The 12,372-nt window shown below is 38.7% G+C and overlaps 1 protein-coding gene across 1 annotated transcript in view; it reads left to right on the top strand.

Annotated features, from left to right (window-relative positions):
* cacnb3a (calcium channel, voltage-dependent, beta 3a) overlaps positions 1-8,760 on the top strand; it is a 48,890-nt gene extending 40,130 nt beyond the window's left edge. The window contains 1 exon segment of the mRNA XM_058763720.1: positions 4,997-8,760. Within this exon segment, the coding sequence (XP_058619703.1) occupies positions 4,997-5,386 (390 nt within the window). The 3' untranslated portion in view covers positions 5,387-8,760.
* The last annotated feature ends 3,612 nt before the right edge of the window (positions 8,761-12,372 follow it).

The raw sequence follows: 12,372 nt of genomic DNA, 5'->3' as shown, positions 1-12,372 counted from the left end.
TTCAGGACGGTACACCCTGATCTGGCTTTCATTTCCACCGCCAACAGTACCCTTAATTGATAGGCGTGGTGTATGCCAAAAAGTAGTGATCGTCATCGTTCTTGTTAGAAGAACAAAGTGCGACACTGTATGTGTGTAAAAATATAAAATTCTAAAATACACTGTTATATTTTTGTGCTTGCATATTCTGATATAAATAAGCCCAACACGCATGAGCAGCATGACGGAGTTAAGGCGGTGCTTCTTTCTCCTTGTTGTTGTCATTCCCCTTGTAGCACATGCAAGTGATGATTCTCTGTCAATCAATCAATGTTCTGCAGTAAATCTAGCTCCACCCTTTAGGTAATGGACTACTGTTCTAGGTGCCCCAATGGAATTGTCCCAAAAAAGTGGTACGGTACGGTTTGCTATTTTAGTACCATTCACAACTTCTGACAATGAAAATGGAAATAATTGCAATATTGTACTGTACTGAACAGTACCACTTGGTGGAAACGAGCCACAAATGTGTAGGCAGCATTTAAAGTGGTGTAGGTATTACACCTTTAAGATGTAGGTAGCGTTTGTAAAGATGTAGGCAGTGCATCTTAAGCCCAAGACACACTGCACGATTTTCAGCTGTCCCAGATAAAAGATTGGCATCGTGAAACAATCGTGGCAAATCAGAAATTGGCGCGATTGTTTCACCATGCCAGTCTTTCACCTGGGACAGCCAACACGAAAATCATTCAGTGTGTCAGGGCTTTAAAGTGTAGACAGTGGGTCTAAGGCAGGGGTGTCAAACTCAGTTCCTGGAGGGCTGCAGTCCTGCAGAGTTTTGTTCCAACCCTGCTCCAACACACATACTGTGCAGTTTTCAATTAAACCTGAAGGACTTGATTAGTTGGATCAGGTGTGTTTAATTAGGGTTGCATCTAAACTCTGCAGGGCTCTGGCCCTCCAGGAATTGAGTTTGACACCCCTGGTCTAAGGTGTAGGCAGCATTTGTAAAGATGTAGGCAGCTTTTTTTTTAAAGGTGTAGACCAGGGATTCTCAACTCTGGCCCTTGAGGTCCATGTTTAGCTCCAACCTTGTTTAAACTCACCTGCCTGTAACTATATAGTGATCCTGAACACCTTGATTAGCTTGTTCAGGTGTGTTTGATTAGGGTTGGAGCTAAACCCTGCAGGAAAGTGGACCTCGAGAACCAGAGTTGAGAAACCCTGGTGTAGACATTTTGCATTTGCAAACATGTTGGCCAGAGGTCTCCAACCCTGCTCCTGGAGAGCTACCTTTCTGCAGACTTCAGTTCCAACCTCAATCAAACACACCTACCTGTAGTTTTCAAGTTACCCTGAACACCTTTATTAGTTGGTTCAGAACTTCAGATGTGTTTGAATAAGGTTGCAGGACAGTAGCTTTCCAGGAGCAGGCTTGGAGATCCCTGATGTAGGCAGCGTTTCTAAAGATGTAGGCCAGGGGTATCAAATTAAGTTCCTAGAGGGCAAATGTCCTGCAGATTTTAGATCCAACCCAAATTGAACACACCTGAACCAGCTAATCGAGGTTCTCAAGATTTCTAGGAACTTCCAGGTAGGTGTTTTGGAGCTACACTCCACAGGACAGTGGCCCACCAGGACCAGAGTTTGATGCATAGTGTAGGCAAGTTCAGTCATGGAGATCTGCAGTCCTGCAGAGTTCAGCTCCAACCCTGAAAAAAATCTCACCCATCTGTAGCCTTAAGCCGGGCTCACACTGTGCGATTGTTTTTTTTTTTTTTTTTTTAAGTCCTTTAGGATTGAACTTGTCAGACTGTACGAACATGATGATCATGTCACACTGTGGTATATCAGTTGTCATTAATGTCTGTACGACAGTCAAGACGCGTTAAAATGGGTGCGTGCAAGAAAACTTGTCCGGAGTTCTACATTATCAACCCATACACGTTCAGTGACCGCGAGCTGCATTGCACGCGGGGCTGTAATGTTGGCTATCATTAAAAGTATATGAATGGCAGCAATACCGGCATATTTAAGAAGAATAATGTAAGCAGCAATACACACCCACATGAAAGCAGCAGCGCAACCAGTGTTTATCATAGCTAAGGTAACGTATCATATGAATTCCGTGAGCGAAGGACGAGAGCTCCGGAGTTTATACGGTTAGAAGAAATCTTTAGCATTAATTCTGATCATGGCTTGTCTTGAAAAACATAGACAGTTTGATGTTCGTCGTAGGAGAAGTCACACTGCAGGACGGTGCGCTAAATCTTCAGACACTGCCAGAAATTCGTCGGAGGTCAAATTTGATCACAACGGCCATTAATCGGCTGTCGGTGAACATGTCAAACCAGCGATCAAAGACTACAGATTTTAGCCTAGGATTATAGGAATCTTTTAGGATCTTCAAAATTTGTCTCAGACAACCAAATTGTGGCCAAAATCGCACAGTGTGAGCCGGGCTTTAGTAATCCTGAAGAAATTGATGCACTTGTTCAGGTGTGTTTGATTAGGGTTGGAGCTAAACTCTACAGAACTGCGGCTCTCTAGGACCAAACATGTCTACCCCTGGTGTAGGCAACGTGTCTTACGGCCGTGGTTAGACCGTTCCTAACCTTGTTCCTGGAGTGTTGGGGGGCTCCAGGAATATGGTTGGGAACCCCTGTCTTAAGGTGTAGGCAACGTTTCTAAATGTTTGGGTGCATTTGTAAAGGTGTAGGCAATGTTTATAAAGGTGTAGGCAGCATCTGTAAAGGTATAAACAGCATTTGTAAAGATGTAGGCAGCATTTGAAAGGGTGTAGAAGGCATACCTGGAGGAGAAGGCAGCTTTTCTAAAGCTTTAGACAGTGTTTGTAATGGTTTAGACAGCATTTCTAAAGGTGTGGGCAGCTTGTCTTAAACCCTATCACAGTGCACGATTTTTCGGCTGTCCCAGACGAAAGATTGGCATCGTAAAACAATCGTGGCGATTTCTGTGATCGTGGCTCCTAATTGGTGGTCCTGTGTCGTACAGTGAGAGAGGTTCAAAGATGCCGGTTATCTCGGTCTTGCGACCAAAGATGGCCTACAATACAGCATGATCATCGCACCGTGTGTTTGCTGGTACGATCCACGTTTACTGACCAACCAATAAAAATGTGACTTGAAATCAACGCAACATGGCGCTAAAACATGAAACTGCTTACCTCTAGCTCTTATCCCTTCCCCTTTCGCCACTTCCACTTTTTTTCAGCACACATAAAAATACAACTGCTAAAGTGTGATTTATCGTGCTCTTTTTGTTTACCACTAGCGCATGCTGATGACGCTTTATTCTTTTATAGTAACGTGTGTTGTAGCGTACGAGTCATCATACAGTCTACACACGCGTCGTAGCCAAGTTTATTAGATCCATGTCGTGACATGCACTGATCTTATAGGATTGCTAAAATCGTGCAGTGTGTTTGGGGCTTTGAGGTGTTGAGCAAGATAAGGATCTTTAAGCATTGGCAAGATAAGGGTGTAGGTGGCGCATTTCAAGGTGTAGTTGACACATCTAGGCCCGGTTTGACAGACGGGGCTTAGCTTAAACCAGGACTAGGCCTTATTTAAATTAAGATATTTAAGCAGCTTTTATAAAAATGCCTTAAAAGAAAATGTTACAGGTGTGCATCTTGAGACAGAACAATGACTGATATATTTTAAGATATGTCAAAGCAAGATATTTTCAGTTGAGACAGCTCAAATATGCATTTTAGTCTGGGACTAGCTTAAGTCTTGTCTGTGAAACCGGGGGCTAAAGGTCTAGGCCAGGGATAGGCAACGTCGGTCCTGGAGTGCTGCTGTCCTGCAGAGTTTAGTTCTAACCCTAATCAAGCACACCTGAACAAGCTAATCAAGGTCTTCAGGATCACAGGCTAGGCTACAGGCAGGTGAGTTTTTCTTTTTGGGTTGGAGCTAAACTCTGCAGGACATTAACACTCCAGGACCGATGTTGCCTATCCCTGGTCTAGGCAGAATTTCTGAAGGTGGAGGCAGAGTTTGAAAAGGTGTAGGCAGCATTTCTATGGGTTGGAGGTCAGAAATTAACTGGATTAAATTCAGGCCAATAGTCACATGCTTTCTGGCACTTCCTAGCTGTCCATTTCACTCCTTATTGAAACTTTTTCTGTCAAATGGTGCAAACTTCCATATGGCAGTGCAAACTTTCCATTTGACAAGGCCTACTTTTTCTATGATTTCTATCATGTTATGCACTTACCCCTCTACACTTTTCACTTAATTTGCTGGGATTAGAGCGAGCTACACACACAGTCATCTCTGACTGCTCTGTTTATGCACCTTGCTGATTGATATTAACACCATAGAACCTCCATAAGACGAGTTCACAAAGCAGATACAGCTGCCTGTTTTCCTGTGTTATAAAGAAACTTGTTGATTTTATGACTTTGGAAAAGAGGCCGTATCTGACCACACAGACTGATGCTTTGTGAATGTAACAACCCTTCTAACTTCCCTTTGAATGCAACCTCCTTGTTTCTGAAACTAACTTGAATCTTTTTGCTCCAGAGGAAAATGTATAGCAATCTGTAATGCACAGCAGTTTGATCTTAGACCTAGAACCTAAAGGCTTTGTTCAGACAGGCAGCAAAAATGAGATTCTTGCCACATGTGACTCCAATCCATTCAGTCTGAACAGTTTATGCACTTTTGACAAACCCAATCCAAACCACATTCAAAGATTATGACAGTTTGGACAGTCAGTCCTTAAAATCGGATTTTTAAAAAAAACAAGTCCGATTTGTGTGCAGTATGAACAAAGCCATAGCACCCAGTCACTTTAAATTTCCTCATTGGTAAGACTTGTCTCCTAAAACTTCTTTTCACCTCTGTGCACATTACGTGTTTTATATTTGTGTGTTTTTTGTCTTTACGGGATCTCCTAAATGAGTCATTTTTCTTTGGAGTGAAACAGAAAGAGGAAACATGTGACCTCAATATGGTTCAGAGTTGTCATCTTTCTCTTTCTGTCTCAGAACCAGCAGCTGTCGCCTGCCGGGGGTGGAGGGGGAGTGGAGGAGGAGGAGCAAGGGGAGCAGGACAGCCTCATGCCCTCCGACGAGGCCAGTGACTCTCGCTCCCTCCGTCGAGGCGGCTCTAGCTCCCTGCACCCCCTGGAGGACGAGGAAGAAGAGGAGGAGGAGGAGGAGGAGGAGGAAGAGGAGGAAGATGATTACGAACCCCACTGCCACCCTCACCCGTACCGGGATGTGTATCCGCCCAACCGTAACCACCCTGGTGGAATCCACAGCGCTAACGGACACGAGTCACAGGACCGACTCCTGCAGCAGCGAGACTCGCAGGACGGACACAACCAACGAAACAACCGCCAGCGCACGAGAGCCTGGCCAAGAGACAACTACTGACCGCCTGTCTGCAGGAGTCTGGAGGGGAGAGTTGGGTTGTAAATTGGGGTGAGGGGTGATGGGAATTGGTGAGGAGCAGGAAACGCACAGTGTGTGTGTGTGTCTATGCGTGTTTGTGGATGAAGCTGCCCATGGTTGATGAAAAGACCCTGTTGTTTTCTAAGCTTATGTGGCTGTTATTGTTTGAGGCATTGCACTACATTTGCTTTTAAAAGACAGGGCAGCTTTTCTCCTTTATGATCACATGCATGTTCATATCGAAACAACATTTGAGCTTCCTCTGAAACCCCACCCAAGTCAGTTTTTTTATTTATTTTTTTAATAAACTTTATTATTTTGCGTATTATACGCTCTCCCTGATCCTAATGAGCACAGAAGGCATTATGGGAAAAGGAAAAGCACTTTCATAGCATGGGATGTGAGTCACAATGAAAGATATTGTAGCATTTTGTTGCATCTTACTTTAATGGCTTCTTTTTTGCTAGCGCTCTTGTAAATGTGAGTATTACTCACGATTTTTTGGTTCAAGCCCTCAGTCATGGTGTTGCCTGATTGGAGCCCATATGCACTTGTCTTATTATGAGTTGTTTATTGGTCCTCCTCTGGACATCATTCAGTCAACTGACATTAGTCATTTTCGCAGTCACGTTCACTGATGTAGCAAACATTGCCATTTGCAAAGCACCATGTAAATACGGTGTATGTAGGAAAGGAATTCAGGGTTACGCTCTGCTGTCGTAGAGTGAAATATTATTTGGACTATAGTCTTGGTTTGCACATGAGGTGAATTCCAACTCCAGAATGAAGAGAAGCAGTCGATCTTCCTACATTTCCGTACTGCTGCATAAAGAAAGAACCTAATTAGGTCAGTGTCACTGGTTTCTTTTTCTGGGAAATGAGAAGGACTGAAAACTGAAGTTATTTTATCATCCAACATCATTATGGATCATGGATGGTTATTTTACCATCCAATTAGTACCCATATATTGGATTTTTATAGAAGTAGATGAAGCTCAGATTTGACGTCCGTTTTGGGATAGTCATGTTGTTCCTCTGTGACTTGATCGAGTTGAAAGTTGGTCTAGGCTCATATATTATACATTTGCAAGTAATTTATTTGTTGACCTTATCAGAGAGAACAGCCAGTCACCTTAAGGCATCTTGGTCTGTTTTTGAACTTGCATGCACATTAGCTAGACTAACTTGATATATAAAGCTAAAGAAGCTAAATTTAGATTTTTGTATCATTGTTTCTGGGTGATTTTAACATTTTTTGAATGGTTGGCAAACAGTTTTGGCGGTCTCCCTATTAAAGTAGATAGGAGTTGTACTTGCATGACTGAAAACTAGCATTACCAAAATGGCCACTGAATAAACTGCCTCAGAAGGAATTTGTCTTTACCAAGAAGAAAGTTTCTCTAACAAGTGAGTGATCTTCCTCTGTCCTCCATTTCTCGCCACTCTTTCCTCTCCGAAGCTCTGGGCGTCTAAGGGGGCGGTTACCGTGGCCTACTTAAAAACATAACGGCACATCTTGCTTTGGCGACACGTTGACTGCTAGCTAGTTTAATTACCTTATTGGTGGTTACATTAGCATATATCAACCAGGTTGTGTTATGACCAAATCCAAGGAAGTTTGTCCCTTTTCTCATTACCATGACTCTAGACTCGGATGTTACCTGTAGCAGCTTAGGCTAAGGTTTATCCAGTGTAGGACCATTCAAACTGGCCTTAATACTTATATCTTTACCACTGCATGTCTCAAATACAATTATTTAGGACTATTTGCACATTAGGATTGGAACAGGACCTTTAGAACATTTTAAGTATATTAGAAAATGTAATCTAATCCGTTTTTTGTTTTTAATTTAAAATCTGCAACAGAATATTATTAACGTATCTAAGAATAGCTAGTGTATATATATATATTGAATGAAATTTCACCAGATCCTGAATATAATTCTTTAAATATGTTACTTTACTTTGTATTTATGGATCTGTATCGTTTTTAAGAAATGTTGCGATGTTTACAAAGTCAGGATTGCTCTCACTCAGAGATCGTTGACGTGAGACGCTTTAAAATATATGTAACGTCAGTTGTTGTACGGTTATGTAAAGTCACATAAAGTTGCAGTACACTCTCATGTAGCGCTGTAGGTGTTGGTTTGGTTCTTTTGGAAGAAAACGTAGTTAAAACATCTAAGTATTATTAATTGTTGTGATGGCCTCTAGATTTCAGTGCATATCCAAAAATCGCAAATCCTTATTTTTCTTCAAAATTACTCTTTCCAATTTAATGCCATGTTTATACATAGGACGTGTATTTAAGTATGATTTCACGTAGACTACACAGGTCCTTCCAAACATGCACAGAGACTTGAGTGAATGTATAGTTGCATGCCTTAACACCTCTAGTCCTAAGCACTAATGTATTGTCCTCCAGAGGAACAGTGCTAAACTGACTGTCCCTCAGTTGATTGTGTTGCATTGATTGTACTGGATCCGTACACTCCCAGAATGCACTTTCAGAAACATCCACCCTCATTTTAGATTGTAAAGACTTGTCTTATTGACCAAAATTGATGCCTGATATGAAGATTGAGCCATCAGTGTGTCCAGCGTAGTATTAGGACAACATCACTACTGTAGTATGTTAGCATCTTAGCTTAATGCTGGAGGGTTTTTATGTATATACCGGAAATACACTGAAATCCAAACAGGGAAAACAACACTTGGTAATGGCTACTACAAGCCTGAAACATACTCTACTCATACGTGAACGCAAGTTTCATTGCTTCAAAATGTGTCAGATCGCAGTTCTCTTTAAACTGTTGCTCTGCCATGACAGTCACTGATGTGATAGAGAAGATGCAGTGTATGCTATAGTGCCCCTTGTGGCAATACTGAGAATGTAATACCAATTACACAGTTATAAGCATTTGTGTTTGCATACAATAATGTATGTAGACTATGTTTCAGAACTAAAAGAGCCTTTCCGTGTCAGATCAAAGAAATCACCCAATTACCTGTTAACAACCCACATTGTGCGTTGATCTCAGGTAATTAGACAAGTCACTGTATCTTCGCAGCTCTTGCCTTTCTAACATAAGTTCAAATTGATGTAGATTGTGTCACGGCTCTGGACACTGTGTTTACAGCACCGATCTTAAAGTAGAACTTTGCATCGGCCATTTAGAGGCTCATGGGAAATGTACATGTTCTAGGGTGTGTAAGTCAGGGTAAAAGTCCACTAAGAAATGCCTTGACCAGTCCTCTCTTTTAGTGTACTGCATCTTTATTTGCTATCAACATGTCTCACTTTAATCTATTGTTCTATATTTAAAAAAAAAAAAAAAAAAAAACCAAAAATAAAATCAGAGCATGACCGAAAAAAAAATTCTATGCAAGTGTTGCATGTGATCTGATTGTTTCTTTTGATTGTTTCTGATCTACTTTAGTACTGCATTGATTCTTGTTGTAAGTATTATTCTATTTAGTAAGACAATTCACCCTCTTTTATACTGAGCACAGACAAGGGGCTTCTGCCACAAAGTTCATTTTCTTTGAAATGCTCTTTTTCAATCTCATGGGCTTCAATACCTCCACTGTTATTTATTTATTTTTATTTATGTATTTATTTGAACACTTAACCATAGCACGTATATGGATTGATGTAATAAAGAAATGTTCCAGGTTCAAGTTAAGCTGTAATGACAGAATCTAATCGCAAGAAAGCCATGCAACTTAAACATTACATATAATAATTAGACTGATTAGATAAAATTGCTTTCTAACCTTATCTATATGAAATTTATCTAATCTTTCAACTCCTGTCATGACCATGAAAAGTCAGGAAAAAAAAACAAACATAATCAGACATTCATTCGTATAAAGTTTTTGTAATTGATATAAGCACTTTAACAAAAATACAAGCTGCACATTTTAGCTTTTAAACCCTCTAGAATGTTTTACCCCATTGTAAGTCCATTACTGTACATGTGATTTCTGAGAGACAAGTCCAAATAGTGTGTCAACAGGGTTCAGCTTGTTTTTAACTTGGAACATTACTTTTAATAGCATTGATCAGATACTTTTATGTAAGTCAAGAACTTGCATTGTTGATATGAAGACAGAGAAAAGAGATGATTTATATGATCCACAATGCACAGTGTAAAAGAGCATGTGTAATGTGTGATAAACTGTATGAGGTTCTGTCACAGTATAATCTAAAAACAAGATTTGCATGTCTTAATACATGTAAATGTACATGATACAACATTTCCCCCCTATATCTGTTATGGCATAACATTGTTTTCTAGTGGACCAATACAGAATCCATAACAAACACTGATTATTATTTTTTTCTTTCTGAGGTATTAAGAAGCACAATTTTTACAATGGGTATTATTTGAGTCTTTTGTCTTCGATTCTGTATGCAATACAAACATGGAAAGAAAACGCCTTAGAACATAAACACTTCCTCTCCTGTGTAAGTAGAGAAAAATATATTGCACTATTTTTTTTTTCTTTTTTGATGTCTGCTTTGTAATGCAATAAATGCACTATAGGTAGAACAATAATTGCAATGGACACTTAATTGGTCCTCAGGCGTGATGTAGGTACACACTTTCTCTCTCTCTCGCCCCTTCATCTTTCTGACAACACGAAAAATAAAATCCTGCCTGATGCTGTATATGCTTTCTATTTAAAGAAAATGCCACTAATTATAATAAAAAACAAAACATTTTATGTACTTTTAACAGTCCAGTCGTGTCTCAATTGTTTAATCATTGCTCACATTGATTACAAAGGGGTTTTTGTTCAGTTTTTCTTTCTTTGTCTTTTAAAAATATGCCAAAGAATTATGCATCACTGCTGTTTTATCTTACAAAAGCTATCAACAATATTCTTATTCAGTGCCTTAATCAGTGTTGGCCAGTTACAGTAATGATATTACTTTTTGCAGTAACTAGTAGTGTAACTAATTACTAATAAGATTTCAGTAATAATATTAGTTACCATCCATAAAACAACTCGTTATTTAGTTGCTTTTCATGCCTCAACCCCTACTGATTTGAAATCCAACAATTCAATAATTCCTAGATTTAATTTCATAATTTTCACAACTCGCACAGGCACATGAAGTCACGAGGCAAGTTTGGAGTATGGAAAAGCTTATATTCAGTGGCTGGAAATATTCCTATTACATTGATTTTGTCAGGAGAAAAGATAAGTTGTGGCATTACTTTACTCTGACATTACATGGCTTGCCCACCCACATCCCTCTGATCCCGATAAATTATATTACTATAATTAAAAATCTTTTTAGAAAACGAAACATTTTCTTATAAACTTGTGTGATTTCTTTTGATAAAATACATCATGAAATATAACGGGCTGCAATTAGCTTCAAGCGACGCGACAAAGAAATTAATAAAACACTTTTACTTAAAAGTCAATATCAGTTACCATTGAGTGTTTGTAATAACTTCTGACTAACTTCTAACTTCTGAGGTCCAATGTGGATTTTGGTCAAACAATGAGGCAGAAATATATTGTTAGTAATATTTTACAAGAATTTTATAGGGAAGATATGCAATTAACTTCTATGGGGCGTGAAGGAAAAAGTAGCCTAATGTATAGTAGTGTAACTAATTACTGTTGCCAGAAAGTAAGTAAGTAATATTATTTTTGGAAGAAGTAACTTTTTTCAATGCTTGAAAGAACATACAAAATACCAAGTAAACAACAGTATCCTGATGCAATGCAAGAAGTCCAAATAGCAGCATAACCAAAAGAAAAAAAAAAAAGACATAGATAAACAAAATAAACATAATTAGAAAATTAAGAAAGAAAAATAAATACAGAAATAAAGTACAATACAAGGGGCTTGATCTTTAAAAAATACCTTCAAAAGATTACATAGTTTAAGGCCTTTTTTTATGACGCATGAGTTTTTTATGATTTGAAGAAGACTGATTTATGAAAAGAATTTGCATTTATGAATGAAGTAATTGGCCAAAATCACAATATTATTAACCAAAAATTCAACATCACAATTCTGACAAAAGGACAAATATTTTACAGTTAATATTTTCCCTTAATGAGGATACACTTATTATTCCACAAAGAACAACTATGTGGTGAAAAGTTGTGTTTGTATAATTTCCAATATAATAATACCTGACTGTGAAAAGATGATAATTTACACTTTAATTTTTATCGCTCAAAATCACACCTTAAAAGAAAATAATGCCCCTAAAAGAATCAAAATGTTTTAGAAGAAAATCTAAACCAAACAGAATGTTTATTTCTAAGGAAGGCTTGTAGGCTGGAGCCACCTCAACTTTAGGGTACCATTCATAACATTGAAATCAATTACGTTCAACCCTCCCTCACTGATCGGCTTCACTACATCTGAGTTTCTTATATAATGGTGCTTGTTTTTCCAAATAAATTTATACTGAATTTGATTAATGTCTTTTATACACCCATTAGATATACTCAAAGATAAATCAGCTGGGTAAATCAGCCTGGAAAGTGCTTCTGATTTCTGTATGAGAATTCTGCCAAATATAGACATATCCCTCTTTTTCAACCCACATATTTCAAACATTTTGGTTTTTTTCATATTATCAATCAAATTACTTTTGTCTCTAATTTTAGGCTCTTTAGTAATAACAATTCCTAAATATTTTACCTCATTTTTTAAAGAAATACTGAACAATTGAGATTCTGTATGATCATGAAGTGCCATCAGCGCACACTTTTTTTAGCTCAATTGCAGACCAGAAGGAACGAGAGACCAGATTAATGGCAACTGGAATCTTGGAAGAAGTAACTAATAAATAAATTTTTTTGAGCCCAACACTGGTCTTAATACACATTATTTGCCTCAGTTGTTAGAAGCTGTGCTGCCATCTATAGACGGGGATCAGCGTGATCATCTCATCAGTTTTATGTAAATAATACTAGCGAGTTTTTAG

The sequence above is a fragment of the Onychostoma macrolepis genome, chromosome 23 (genome assembly GCF_012432095.1).
Source record: "Onychostoma macrolepis isolate SWU-2019 chromosome 23, ASM1243209v1, whole genome shotgun sequence".
Lineage (NCBI taxonomy): Eukaryota > Metazoa > Chordata > Actinopteri > Cypriniformes > Cyprinidae > Onychostoma > Onychostoma macrolepis.
This window is presented reverse-complemented; position numbering and strand designations above follow the sequence as displayed.